This window comes from Stegodyphus dumicola, chromosome 10 (genome assembly GCF_044657685.1).
Source record: "Stegodyphus dumicola isolate Sdum_Otavi_A_Nest chromosome 10, ASM4465768v1".
Lineage (NCBI taxonomy): Eukaryota > Metazoa > Arthropoda > Arachnida > Araneae > Eresidae > Stegodyphus > Stegodyphus dumicola.
The window spans coordinates 59267499-59283570 of NC_140777.1; the positions used below are offsets into that span (position 1 = coordinate 59267499).

Genomic DNA, 16072 nt, shown 5'->3' on the forward strand with positions numbered 1-16072 from the left:
ATCAGTAACTGAAGATGTATTTTTCATACCAACTTCTACAATTGCAGATGTTTTTGTCCTTGCACTTGGATTTAACTGTTGGGAAACATTTTTCTAAAAAATGCTGCAGCATGATTCGATGCAATCAGTGGCAGTTTGTGCTCCATTAAAAAGGCAGAAAACAGGCATTCTGCATTAGTAACTTTTGGGTCTTTTGTTTCCACACACACCCAAAAAATTCCCCACCCCCCGATACAACTCACATTGTTGTTGTGTATGCACATCTTTAAGAACATCGGCCCTTCCACCCTGTAAAATCGAAAAATCGCAATGACAAACTATACACATAATAGCATACACTTTTTTGACGAAATAATAGTAGGAAAGTCTTCTATGTACGATTTTTGAAGTACACAAGTATTTTACATTTTCTGCAGACATTACTAAGACAAAAGATGGCAGTTTCTTAAACTGTTTCTGGGAAGCACACAAACGGTGCAGAATTTACATATAGGCTACACAAGCTATAGCTTAGGGCCCCCACTTTCTTTATGCTGCCCACTGGTGAGACAAATGAAATAAACAACTTCGATCTTACGTTGTGCTCATTGCCTAATATATGAAAGATGGCCCGCAGCTGCACTTGATTTTCATTGGAGAACTGGAACACTATGTTTTCGGACTCTCATGCACAAAGTAGAAATAAATAACCTCGATCTTATGTTGTGCTCATTGCCTAATATATGAAAGATGGCCCGCAGCTCTGCTTGATTCTCATTGGAGAACTGGAACACTATGTTTTCGGACTCTCGTGCACAAAGTAGAAATGTGCCATATTTCGCTGATGAAATAACATTAGTTTTTTATATGTAGCTAGAGAACAATAAGCACTTTGCGATGCCCAAAATGACTTTTTTGAGTGCAAATAATGAAGCTACATAAAAAATCATGAGAAATTTTAAGAATAAAAGAAAATTGGAAGAAATATGTTGAAAACTCGGTTGACGGGATTATGGTCGGAAATCAGGAGAGTTGACAACTCTGTTCTCACTCTGAATAAACACTTCAGTTATTATTCAGTCAGTTTCAAAATTTTAAAAAGTAAACTTTTTCATGTTTCTTTACTGTTTTCCTTTATAGATGGTGCTATGCTTATTTTCACTTTTATTACCTGTTGATTTCCATATAAAGTAGTTGTAGCACTTCCTATTTTTTTAAAAAAATATTTTGTCACCTGAAGACGAGGAACCTATGTCCAGTAACAACCAAAACCGACAAATTTTCATCCCAAGATCTATTCCAATTTAATGTTTTTTTGCATAATTATAATTAATTAAAGATTTTTTGGTTGCCATATATTTATATATTGGATCTAATTCTTTCAAATTTTTCATTTTGTATCTAAAATTCCAGTTATTTTTTTTTTATTTAAATATATATTTTTTTATTATTTTATTTTTCAGATGCTGGATTGTCACAGGAAATCTGATGCATGTAGCATTCCAGGCTTCAGGTCAGATTGGCCATTTTCACTTCTCTGCTCACACTGAATTGAATCTTACTACTTCCAATGAGTTTTATTTTTAACACAAGTATTTCATTTGTACTTTGACTACAAATAAGTAAATTTAAGTCTAACTAATTATAAAGTAAATGAAAGTGTCACACAATCTCTTAGATATTACCATACTTTATCCCTAGCACTTTAGTGATAAGTTCTGAAAATTTTAAAAATAATCAGTTCCCCCCTCTAAAATTTAGTTTACTGGTAAACTGTATTCACGTGATCATTTTTATTTTATTAAGTGTATTTGCATTTTCGTATTAGCATTTCATTCATTTTATGTTCCCTTGCATTTATTATTTGAAATATATTTTGTGCTGATTCTTCGTTAAGTTACCCAGACATGCTAGGTGTTCTCACTCTCAATGAACTTCCTAAATATATGTAATTTCACTTTACTTCTATTATTAATTCAGCTCTAGCTCGCTGTAGCCTTATCTACTGCTGATACTTTCGATCTTCTGAAGTTGCGGGCTTTTGTTCACCCGGTTTTGTTCTTCCAATGTTCCTCTTGGGAACTGAGGAAATTAGTTTAAATGAAATGCAGCAAGAAATGTGTATAATTTAATAGCCCATACAAGGAAGTCATGGTATCCACATCAGATTTTATTCTCTTGCCATCATGAAAAGAATTAGAAATAACCATAGCAATCTTTTCATCATCCCATTTCATTCTTCTGTCAATTTCACAATTTGTAGGAATCTCTATATAGTGGACCAAGAAAATTATAGATATTTGCAAAAAATGAAATAATTAAATTAGTGTCTCAAGTAAAAATGAAAATTTATTTTTCTTGAGACACTTATCTAATTATTTAATTTTCTGATATATTTAAAGTAAAATTCCCTCCCCCTTATAAATTAAAATACAAAACTCACTTTCTTCTGACATAATTGAACAATAAATTTTTGTATCTAAACAAAAAGCTGCATCTATATTAATTAAAATAAAACAAATTCAATTTATTGATATGAATCCCATAACAAGACCATTTTTTTTTTTTTTTTTTTATATTCTGAAAAATAAACAATATTCCTTTTCTAGTAGTTTCAACATACAAAGTAATTTTCTTAATTTTTACTGTATAAATTACATATTAACATTCGGCATGTCTGTATTAATTCTAATTAATGCGAACATTGTTGTGGAGATATTTAATACACATTTGGTTACAACAGAATTCAAATATTTGAACTAATTGTAACTATAACCTATCCAGATATTTTTAAAAAATCCAGTTATTTTTTTAACATGCATTTACTGAAAGCACATTTGGATTTTTTTATATTATTCTTTATTTCTATGCAATTATGTAGTTGAAAAATATATGATGTTTTCATCCCTCTCAAAACTCATTTGGAGTTACTCCTTGGTCCATTAACTGAAGCAAGCTTGTAATGATAGCAGCAAAAGGAAAACTATAATTCTGTTGTTTTCTCATATTCATGGATTCCAATAACAGCTTTCCAATATAGGAGTGCAGGGCATGTTTCCTTTTACCAATATCCATATGAAAATTTTTATATATCTGATGAATTAGTTCTCATATCTTTTTGCAAACAGCATACATGCAGCCCATCTAATCTTTTTTCTGGTTCATATATGTTAACAGGAAAATTCTCACATGTTGAAAAGAATTATTTGGAAGTTACCTCCTTGTTAAACTGACCACTACATAAGTTTGCAATCTACGTATTTCAGATTGGATAATTTAAGCTTGCCAATTTTAGCAACTAAGTGTGGTGGCTGCTCCAATACTGCATTATCTATCATAAAAATGAATGAAAAATTTTTAGTTTTATAAGTAATATAGGTATGATATAATCTGGCCTGAGGGAGAAGAAACGAGATATTAAAGTTTGATTTTGATGACTGTGATGACTGCTCTTGATGTAGTAACCCCCCCTTTTTTTTTTTCATATTTGGAATAAAATTGCTTAATTTAATTTTTAAATTGCCTCATTCAAAGATACTCGATCTTTTTCTTCTCATTGGGAACCTCTGCTTTAAAAAATCAGATTTCAGTCTTTGGAAGTAGGGGGTGATCAAAGAGGTTTGAATGGCTGATGCATAGAAAGAAGGAAGGCCAAAGAAACAAGGCATTGTGTTGTGATATGTGTGTTTAAATGTAGTTACATAGTTATTGACTTATTTGTGATCTTCCAAATTAAATTATTTTTTATGCGACTCAAAGGCGGTGTACGTAAATTTGTTTTTATGTTGTGTATTATAACTGTAGAATAATAATATGTTGTAGCCAAACTCTGGCAATAAATGTACTGAATTTTAAAAATAAATATCTTTCAATTTGAATAATTTTTAGCAATAATTATTCATGATGCGCACTTGGAAACATATGTAGATAAAAGTGACAGAAAAATTCAAATGTATTAAAAAATTTATTCAAACAATAAAATTTGTATAAATAAATATATATGGGCATCTAAGTTTATGATACAGAATTAATAAAAATACTGTAAATTTTTACATGATGATCAGTACTGCAGCTTGCTAACTGCAAAAAATTAGACCTCCTTTCCTTCAATCCAGCCTCTCCTTTAGTAGGAGAAAATTTTAGTCTGTTAACGGTTAAATGATGAGCAATACTATAATTCAAATTAAGGTTATATATTTTTCTATAGTTTTGTGTATTTCAGCATTTGAAAATAAATATACAGATGGTAATTAACACATTTTTAGAATGATTTTGATAAGGAATTAAAAAATAGCAAATGTTTTGTAATAAAAATTTCTGGCAATAACTTATTTTAAATGAGAAACCGACTGCTACCTTAAATTTATTTGCCTTTCAAAATGTTACATGCTTTTACAAAGAGAAATATTCCTATTAAAAAACATTTTGAAATGCATGGTATTAAAATTTCCAGGTGCAAAATAAGCAACATTATTAACTGGAAAGAGAAAACTGTCAATCATTACTTCGGCATGGAAAGAAGACTACAAAAATACCTGAAAGAAGTACATATATTTACCATTGTTCCTTATGTTAAATTGTTGGTCACAAAAAGAAGGGGAAAAAAAAAAAAAAAAAAAAAACGGCCAACACATACATCTGTCATAGAATCTTTAAATACAATTGTAGCAACAATAAATGTAAAAGTAAACCAAGATTTACAACTTAAGAAAGCAAAAAACATAATTTTCACAGCTTCTGCTCAAACCAAAAATATTTGTAGTACCCCTGTATGAAAACTGCTTAGCAAGAGACAAATGGAAATATATTGTGACCCTCTAAAAAGCATGAGTTTATCTAAGTGTCTGTAACAAAAAAAGGTTTATCTGTTATTTAAAATAAAGAGAAAAATTGTATGAACCTCGTTTGATCAATGCAAAGAAAATTTCAGTAATAGTTTTATGATTGTCGAAGCATTCTCTTACAATGGGGAATTAAAACTAAGAAGAGCAGGGGGAAAAATATTAAAATTAACTCAGCATACTATCAAGAGAAAGTTCTACATCTGTTATTTTAGAAGAAATTCAATTTCTTTTTCCCACTGAGTTTCAAAGAGTGAAATTTCATCTAGAAAAAGCAACAGGTAATACTTCGAAAAGTGTCCCTACATTCTTTCAGAAAAAATGAAGACTGACATGGTTGCATATATACATTTTCAACATATTCCTGCGAAGCAGCCTGATATTTCACATATAGACTATAGTAAGTCAAAAGGCACTCTTTGTAAGTGCAAACTCCTGTGATAGATGGACTGTTGGAAGTAAAGAAAGAGGAATAAAAATTAATGCTCTCGGAAATTTTATGAAAAACCCTTCTGTCATGGAAATCATGATGTGAACTCGTAGCCAGAAAAAAACATTATCATATCAAATATTAAAATAAATACTCTTTGCATTTTAAACATTAATTAAACAGCTGTGAAATCATTCTAAAAATGTCTTAACATCCTCGTGTACTGTACTGTAATATTCTGATTTTTTGTACACACATGAATATATGTATATATACACACACATATACATTCACAAAATATTATATAAAAATATTAGGTGATAAAGGATACTTTTGTTGCAATCTCCGAAAGATGCTCCACCCTTCAATACTATTCCAGCTAGTTAAAACTATACAACCATTCTCCAGTCCTATAGCTATTAAATACCTATAATTAGGAAAGCCATAGATCAGAAAATACTGCTCAGGAAGAAAAAGTTTAATTTTCAACATTAAAATTTAAATATTAGACTTTCATTACGGTTTCACATTTTTAATTGTATAATTTCTGCGTGCCATCTTACCGGATTTAAATGAAAGATCTATAATCCGGAAAAACCCCTAATCAGGAATCGCCGAAGTCCCGACGACTCCGGATTAAAGACTTTGTACTGTATATATATGTAAATAATTACAAAAAAATTGTTTTAAAAACAAAATATAATCATGCTTTGTATTTTTGCGCATTAAGCTGCTGAAAAATTATCAGTAAAGACCAAAAACTGAAATTCATAAGCATTAAATTTTAAATAATCATGGATTTTTTTTAAACTTATTATTTATTGTAGCAGAAGAACCTTGATTATCCGAAATAAAACACCTCAGATAATCAAAAACTTTTCTGAAACTGTTTATTTGAAATTCTGAAAATAAGTGCACAGGTACAACAACTAATATTTCAACAAACACCTTTTTTTACTAACTAGATTTTCCGTTTTCTACATTTATTCTGAAGCACAGTCCTTTTATCCTTTGAAACATACCTATGAATTCATTGCCATTTAGGACTGCTTTTATTTGTACCACATATAAACTAAATTTTTTACCTTAATGTAAAAGCCACTGAATGGCTCAATACCAACAAGCAAAGCAAAAAGACTATCTCTGAGAAAATTCACAAATATGTTTTCATTGTACTCTTTTTGATATTACTATATTTTATCCATTGTTTCTTAAATCACTTACTGGCTTGGTTAATAGAGACCTCAGGTGATACAGGCCTGATTACATATATATATATATATATACAGTGGTAGCCAAAATTGTGGACACTTTTGGAAATTTTTATGATTTTGAATTTTGTATGCTTACAGAAAATGTTACGTTTCGCAAAATGCAAACTTGTATATATCATTTTAAAGAGAATTTATTACTGAATTCAATTCAAAACACAAAATTCAATTATTTGCAATACAAAAAAAGTTAAACGATAATAGTTATCGATATACATTAGACAGTGATGATTGCAGTGAGTTATCAGTACTTAGTAGGGTACCCTTTACTTTTGATTACAGCTTCACATCGATGTTTCATTGAGCTGACAAGAGTTTTAACCTCTTCTTTCGTTATTACATGATGCCAGGAAACAATTATAGCCTCAATTAGTTACCTTTTATTTGATGGGCGCCTCATTCGGACAAGAGTTTTCAAATGGTGCCACAAATTTTCAATAGGATTGAGGTCAGGACTGTTTCCTGGCCATGGCAACAATTTAATGCTCTTTGTACAAAACCACTCTTTCAATATTTTGGCCGTGTGACAAGGAGCAGAATCCTGCTGAAAAATAAACGAAGCATTGTTGAGAAAGAGATCTCTGATGGAAGATAGAAGTTTTGGTTCTAGAATAGTGTCAATGTATTTTCTGGCATTCAGTGTCCCATCGATGACATGAAGGCGACCAATACCATCTGCTGACATGCATGACCAAATCATAACACTAACTGGGTTCTTCACAGTTGCTTTAATGCAGTCAGGATGTAGCTCTTCTTCTATTCTACGTCTTACATATTTTCGCCCGTCACTACCGAATAACGATATCTTAGTTACATCACTCCATATAACTTGTAACCACTGATCATCTGTCCAATTAATGTGTTCCTTTGCCCACTGTAGTCTTTTTTTTTTCGTTGCTGAAAATTAAGATAAGGCTTTTTTCATGGAATTCTACCTCTCAGTCCAACATCTGTTAATCTTCTCCTGATTGTTCTTGAACTGATAGAAACACCAGCATCATTCAGATCACTTCTGATGGCCACTGATGACATTTTTCTATCTTGGAGACATAGTCTTTTTATTCTTCTGTCACCAATAGATGTGGTGCACCTTTTTTGGCCTTTTCCTTCTTTGTTTTTTATTGAATTTGTCTCCTGATATTGTAAACAAAACTTTCGGACTCCAGATGTACTCACTGAATCACCCACCTATCTTGCAATTTCAGCATAGGAAAGGCCACTTTCTCGTAACACAATAATATTATGTCATTGCTTCTTGACTAAATATTAAAAATCTTTACAAAAATTCCTACTTGTAATTGCAGTGTGTAAGAAACAGGTCCTCCTTCTACAGAACAAAGCAAAATAATGAATTGTTTCAAGTGTAAACATGATGACTGGCAGTTACTAACATTTGATTGGTTCTCAGAACGAGAAGAGTGATTGGCCAGCAAAGCTAGACATTACAAACCACTTCGTAACTGTGTTTTTTATTTATATTAAAGAACATATAACTTTTTTTGTATTGCAAATAATTGAATTTTGTGTTTTGTATTGAATTTAGTAATAAATTCTCTTTAAAATGATATATACAAGTTTGCATTTTGCGAAGCGTAACATTTTCTGTAAGCATACAAAATTCAAAAACATAAAAATTTCCAAAAGTGTCCAGAATTTTGGCCACTACTGCACATTACATTCACATTATTACTACATTTACATTTAAGTTACTTAAAAACATCTTTCGAAATAGAACTTACTAAGTATAGATACACTCTTTTCAGATCATTCTATTATAATTAATCTTAAGAGATAATATAATCAATATAATTTTGTAAATATATATATATATATATACAGGGGTTGGACAAAAATATGGAAACACCTTTAAAAAAACATATTTATTTGCTTAATATGGTGTAGGAAACCCATTGGCAAAACAGCTTGCAGTCTTCTCGGAATAGATAAATACAGTTCCTGTATGTTTGACAAGGAAATATTATTAAATTCTTCCTGCAAAACGGTGGCAAGTTCAGATAACGATGTTGGCGGTGGATAACGAGAACGCACTTTCCATTCCAATGTAGACCACAAAGGTTCGATAATATTTAGGTGTGGTGGCCAGGGAAGATGGGACAACTCATCCTCGTGCTCAGAAAACCAGTCCTGGACAATGTGAGCTGTGTGAACAGGGGCTTTGTCGTCTTGGAAGACACCATCACCATCGGGGAACAAAGTTTGTACCATGGGATGAACTTGATCAGTGAAAATGTTCACATATGTCTTGGCAGTCATGTGCCCTGACACAGTTATCATGGGGCTAGCAGAGAACCACGATATGGCTGCCCAAACCATAACAGAACCCCTGCCATGTTTCACTCTTGGCAACAAGCAGTCTGTATTATAAGCTTCAGATGGCATTCTCCAAACGTAAACTCGGCCAGAAGTGGGAAACAATGTGAAAGAAGACTCGTCAGACCATATTACTCACTTCCACTGCTCTATAGTCCAGGCTTTATGACTTAAACACCACCTTTTCCTGTTACGGGCATTAGCATCACTGATGAGTGGCTTCTCAATTGCAGCACGGCCAGCAATTCCCTGTTTATGAAGCTCCCTTCTAATTGTTTTGGTACTCACAGGGTTCGGTAACACAACATTCATTTCAGCAGTAACTTTTGCAGCTGTGGTCTTCTTATTTTTCGTCACAATTGCCCTTAATGATCGTCTGTCACGATCACTCAGGACACACTTTCGTCCGCGCTGTGATTTAGCAGATGATGTTTTTCCGTTTTTCAAATATGCGGAATAAATCTTCGATACAGTACCTCTTGAAACACTAAACATCTCGGCTACCTTGCTTACGGAAGCACCTACCATACGTGCTCCAATGATTTGCCCACGTTCGAAGTCTATTAACTCTGACATAATGCGATGACAACCTCACATAACAGTACTCCGAGAACAACTGAACTGTTTAGCACATTTACAAAGTTGTATAGGTGGCGTCAGTAGTCAAAAACGCCAGCGCCACCTACATATTTCATTAAAATCAATCTTTCTTTTCAAACATGCATTTCACAAGGTGTTTCCATATTTTTGTCCATCCACTGTATATATACCTGTAAAACAATATAACATGTTAATGTGCCCAAAATAATTAATCATACTTATTGTTAACTGTAAAACATGGAGCAAATGTTACAGCAGTTGCAGAATCTTCAACTTCTAAAGGTTGTAGACATAGAGAGATAGATATTCCGTCTGAACTGTTGTTTTTCTCCCATATTGCAACCTACATAATGAAATGCATAAGCATTTATCAAGCCATTGAAAGAAAATAATACCTACATAAAACGAGACTTAAAATATAGCTTAAATTATTTTGATATTTAAGAGGTAAAAGCTTCAAAATATACTGAAACCTTGATAATCATTGTTAAACAACTATTGAAAATTATCATTAATATGGAGATATTTTAAAACTGCCTCAATTCAACTATAAATATGATATATACTCAGAGCTATATTAATCATTACGTAAAATAAGCATGTGCTTGCTATCAAGGAAAGCGGACACGCAATAGATACTTAGGCACTTGGGCAAGGAGCAAGCACAAAAATTTTTCATTTTATCATGGACTTAAATCAAAATCAAGACAAAAGGAATGGGAGAATAGATTGACATAAATGTATGTGGGGTATCAAAATTTTATAAGTCCTTAGGGCCTATCTAAAATCTTAATCCGACCCTGTATATTTTAGAAAACTTTATTCTCAAACTACCTAATACTTTTATGGCATTTTTCAGTCAGAGAGGCACCACCTGATGCCAAACAGAAATGTTGGTGTGGAATTTAATTAGATATATGAATGGCAAACGTAAAGGAAGGGAACAATCAGATGAAGTCTTTATGGTCACAGCTGGCATAAGCCAAATGTCTATTTTTAGGCAACCAGCCATTGCTCTGTTACAGAAACTCATTTGAGTATTTTCATTTAATGTTCTAACGTTCAATTTAATACCAGTTTGGTACAAGAACTAACCAATTACAATGAAGGAAAAGAGAACTGGCATCCAGTTGATGAGTCAGCCGAGCTGGTGGCACATTTATGCTTGCACAATTTTACCTTCTCTGATTGGCTACAGCTTAAAAACTGTTCCATGGGTGTTATTGATTTCAGTTTCAAATCCCTAATTAAGCATGGATATTTGTGATCATGATATTGAAAAATGAGGACATTTGGAAACTATGGATCCAAATGTCCTTCCACAAGGTGGGGTAGGAGAAAAAGAGATAAAAAATACTTGTATTCTATCTCCTAAATCTGTAATTCCTACAAGCATGAATGTTTGTGACTGTGGTCATCTAAAAAATAAGAATACAATAGTTTTCTTCAGAGAAAAACAGACATCCATAATACTCATATTCCATCTGATTCTTAAAAATGCATGGACAATTACTGTCATAGCTGCCAAGCTTGGAGTATGAAAAACTGGAAGGTTCTCTCACCAAAAACTGGGTGTTTGGGAGGTTTTAAAGCTGTACAACAGCACTTTATAAAAGAACTCCAAAGTGACTTAAATTAGCTTTAGAACACATGAGTCAAGTTGTTCAACTATTTGTAAAATTACTCAACTAATATAAAAGACATTAATTTTTAACCAGGTATTCTAAATTTTATGTTCTTTGGTTAGTTTTATTTAAAAATTATTTTAGATTTTTAAATTGAGGAAATCCTGAGCAGGTAAGAATAGCTTTAATTTAGCTTTTATTTAACTACTTTTAAATACGATACATAGTACTGTGCAGGCAAACTTAATAATATGCCATGTATTTATGTTAAACAAAATTAAATAAATATTAATGGGTTAAACATTAATGAATATGCACATAAGGTTCTACACTACACACAGTAAATTGAGACAGTTCAAATAAAATAAAATTTAACCTGTTCTTGCCCAGATTTTTTTTTTTCTCTGAATTTTTTATCCAAATAAAGCATTTTTTTATTACTGAACATTAACAAATGTTTTTTCCTAAATCAGCAAGCAGTTTTTTGCTTGACGTCCTGGAGGGTCCATACATGTGATATCCCATTCACTGATAACTAATTTTCCAAGCAATGCACCAAATTTTAAATTAATTCTCTTTGACATTATATATATCAAATCTATTGCTTTGAGGTATTTAAGATAAGTAACAGCTTGAAAAAATATTTTGAAAAATAGTTTTACATCATTATCATGAAAACAGCTTTATAAATCTTCTTGAACATTAGAGCATAAAAAACACATTGAAATATCATTTACTGCAAATTATTTTATTGCTTTGTCAAAAAGATTTCTTGGCTACTTTATTGATTGCCATCGGACTTAAGCATAAATGCTGCTTTGAAGTGTGACAATAACTAAAGAAAGTGAAATTAGGGAAAATACAAAATGATTATGTTTTCCATTCAACCGGCAAATCTCACTGTAAAAAATTTGCGATTAGTTGTGCCAACGTTTAGCAATATTCAGAAATACAAAAAAATAATTAATGATCATAATAAGACTTGTAAATAGAGGCAGTTTCAGTTTCAATGATGCAATTTTACTCTTTTCTGACATGAAATGCCAACTGTACAGACACATAAGAGCTGAACATTTGACGCACGATGCCGACCAAGGAGTGATCGATAAGAAAAATAATACTGAAAATCACAATGGTAAAGAATAAAATTTGCACAATTTAAATTTCACTTGTTGCTGAGAGAGAAAAACATAACTTCCCAAATAGAGGCTAAAAATTGAAAACTAGAAGATTTAGTGATCTACTGAGAGACCGAGATTCTCACGGTACAGCTGGGACAGTTGGAAGCAATGCATTTTGATGTGTTCGTAGAATACAACATTTAAAAATTTCAGATCCAAAATTCTTCTCATGAGGTTGGGGTTAGGGAAGGAGGGATGTAAAACTCTGAGATGAACATTAGACAGCCCTCTTGTGCTATGCTATAAATAAATAACTCAATACAATCTGTTACACTGGTAAGCTCCTGATTCTTTAACGAATTGAATAAGTGAATGCCTGAAACTCGCTATGGTATGAACTGTAGAAGAATGAGAATAAGAAAATTAAAAAATGGAAAATAAATCCAAGATGCGGATGTCACTGCCAACACTGGAAAACAATAACTAAAGTACAATAAATAATAGTTAAAATGGGTAACTTAACAAAACCAAAAATTTGAAATTTTTTTTAAACAACTCCAAGTAATTACAATTTTTACAGAAGATATCTGGATATCTTTATCAGTTTACATCCCAAACATACATAATCTTACAGACTATAAGCTGACTAGATAGAGAAATGAAGCTCTATCTAGTCAGCTTATAGCACAGCATAGAAATGAAGCAGTTGTTTTGTTTTAGTTTTGAACTGGGTAGTGAAACGAAAGGAACTATGTAATCAAGTGAAGAACTGTAAGAGTGCATATATGTAAATTGTGAAAATAAAAGTTTTTGTTTTATAACAGCTACTAGTGGATTTATTCTAATGAAGAACTACACAGCAGCCTAATTTGAACATAAGTATAAATCTGATTAAATATTTTGACACTTTGTTCTTCATTACAAGTAATATAGCGAATGTATAAAAAAGTAAGACAACACTTGATAATCTGTAAATGTAAACACTGATTAGCTGAGTGCATCCACACAGATTTTTTTTTTTTTTTTTTTTTTTTTTTTTTGTCCTTTTTATGATTGAGAACAGAATATTCTCTTATCATAGAAAAATGAAAGAAAATTAAGTTTAAATACCTTTTTATCTCGTGAAGCAGTAACAAAGTACAAGTTATCAAAACTCCATGAGCAACTCCAAATAATTCTTGAATGTACACTTTTTTTATCCAGACTTGCTATTTTTCTGTATGGTGGTGCTACAGAAATGTAACATATACAGATAACAAAAAAGAATGTAATATAATAACTGATTTTAAAATGTGCATAAATTGCAAATGTAGTTAATAAAGATTTAAATTTGCTTATTTATGCTACAAGGAAATATTTAATATCGGTTTCTTTCACCCAAAATCAGTCTGTCAGTCATTAAAAATGCATAAATTCAAAAATAAAAACAATAAAAGTGTGAATAAATAGTAAAATACATGACAAAACAGAATTACTTATGATGGAACAGAAAAATATGAATGCCAAAGCAAACAGCAATACCAGACAGCAATAAACGGAAAATTTACAAATTTCTTTTATTTTAAATAGGAAAAAGCAAAATTTATTTTAAATAGGAAAAGCAAAATGAAACTAGATGAACATTGAAATCACACATAGGTCTCATCAGGAAGTAGCAAGCATATGATTCCATTAACTGTGTTTCTGATGTCACAAATTGGCTTAAAAAAAAAGAAAAGAAAAGAAATTTTTCTTTTTAGCTTAAATAAGCAAATTTAAATATTAATCACGCTAGATAGCTATAGATTAAAAAGTAGGATTTTACCAAGGTTACCAATGTTTGTAAGTACAGACTTTTCCTCAAATGGGTTAATCTATTTTAAAATGATCACTAATTAACTACTAGAAAGCCTTCCATTATGATTGAGAACACTGTGACATAAAACAAATACAAGGGTCAGTCAAAAAGTTAGTTGCATTGCCTAAGAAGACAAAAAAGGAGCAAAATTTTACAATAACCTTATTTATATCTTCCATTCAAAATCTACTTTTCAACATAATTATCTCCATTATTTAAGCATTTGTTGAGGCATGGTACAAGTTTTTCGATGCCTTCTGCAAAGAAATCCTGTCCAATGTCTGATAACCATTGTTGGACTGCAGCTTTCACTTCGGCATCCGAATGGTACCGTCGCTTTGAAAATTCTTGTTTCATGAGACCAAACACATGGAAGTCAGAAGGTCAAAGGTCTGGGCTATAAGGAGGGTGATTCCATACTTCCCATCTAAGCTTTTTCTGAGGGTCACATGTTTGTTTTGCTGCATGCGATCTTGCAGCACAATGGCAGTCGACAGTTTACATGGCCGTCGATTTTTAAGTGATTGTCACAATCGTTTTAGTATTTCACAATAAGAAAATGCATTAATTGTGGCACCCTTCGGCAGGAACTCTGTATGCACAACGCCTTCTCTGTCGAAAAACAGCATCATCATCACCTTTTTTGCAGATGGAACAGTTCGACACTTTGTTCTTATCAGGGAACTGCAATGTTTCCAATCGAGCGAGCTCCGTTTTGTTTCAGGTGAGAAGTGGTGAATCCAAGTTTCATCTCCAGTCACAATTTTTCCCAAAACTCATTTTCTTCCATTTGATAACATTGCAGAAATGCAATGCTCTTTCAAAACGCTTTCCTTTATGTTCCTTTATCAATAGATGTGGCACTCATCAAGCACAAGCTTTACGAAATTTAAGATGATCGGCAATAATTTTACGAACACTTCTATGAGAAATATCCAGTTCATTTGAGATTTCATCTATCGTTATCGTCTGTTTGCAAGAATGCATTCATTCATGCAAACAGGGATTTCCGAATTTGTTGTAATTGATGGTCTTCCCTTGCGCTCAGCGTCGTCAATATCTGTACGTCCATCTCAAACATGTTGCACCATTTTGTGATAGCTTGACCTGACATTGCATTTTCATCATACACTTCATGCAACTGCCCATAAATTTCAGTGCAGTTGCACCTTTTTGCCCACAAAAAACGATTCACTGCACACATTTCCAATTTGGACGCTATTTGCAGCTGTCGAGACATGTTTGCAACTGATTATCAGAAAAACTAAACTTGCCTCGGGGAAGCCGCTACGTCACGCGATAAAGGTGTCTGAAGTGTTGCCACACAGTGTCATTCAAATAGTCTTAGACGGAACATATGTATGTAGTAGAGCAATAAGCTTTCTGACTGACCTACCATTGAATCTAATAATAATGTATTTTTTTCAAATTTTAGAAAGAGAAGAAAGATGACACAGTAACATAACATTTATTTGCTGAATTCAGCTTATAACAACAATATTGCATCATAGCTGTAATTAAAATTATGATGCACATCATGTTTTAAAAGTTCATTAAAGTCAAGAAAAAGACAGGAATCTGTGATATTGTATAAGCATGACTTTTGTACTTGTGAAGTCACACAGGTATTGTCTTTATGCTAATTTAATATTTAAAAAAACTTGCGACAATTAATCTTTTACAGTCAGATCTGACTTAAGCTCTATGTTGTTCTTCTTAGCTCTTATCATAATATTTATTCAGACTGGAAAGTTATGTAAATTTAATAGTAGGCATGAGATTGATCTCATTTGTAAGACTATTAGAACTTGCACCATATCACTACTGTCCCTGTCTAAGTGTTACTATCTCTGTTCAGTTGTGTCATAGAAAATGTTTTATAAATTTAAAAATAATGCAGTTTACCAGCCGTAGTTTTAAATAAGACTTATTGTACATAAGCTGAATCTTAAGTCAATCCTTTGTAGCTCACTAAAAGTGAATGCAAAAAGAAATCTTTATTTGATTTTCACTTGACATGTGTTTGTATTGCCAGTT

At 32.0% G+C, this 16072-nt stretch overlaps 2 protein-coding genes across 2 annotated transcripts in view; one reads left to right on the forward strand and one right to left on the reverse strand.

The window, feature by feature from the left end:
- Window positions 1–3841, forward strand: part of LOC118196311 (protein Loquacious-like) — a 98890-nt gene extending 95049 nt beyond the window's left edge. The window contains exon 7 of the mRNA XM_035367739.2: window positions 1443–3841. The gene's annotated coding sequence lies outside the window, so the exon portion shown is untranslated. The remainder of the gene's footprint in view (window positions 1–1442) is intronic.
- An 83-nt stretch (window positions 3842–3924) lies between these two features.
- Elp2 (elongator complex protein 2) overlaps window positions 3925–16072 on the reverse strand; it is an 81104-nt gene continuing 68956 nt past the window's right edge. Inside the window, 4 exon segments of the mRNA XM_035367738.2 lie at window positions 3925–4150; window positions 5582–5677; window positions 9671–9795; window positions 13309–13427. Coding sequence (XP_035223629.2) covers window positions 3994–4150; window positions 5582–5677; window positions 9671–9795; window positions 13309–13427 — 497 coding nt within the window. The 3' untranslated portion in view covers window positions 3925–3993.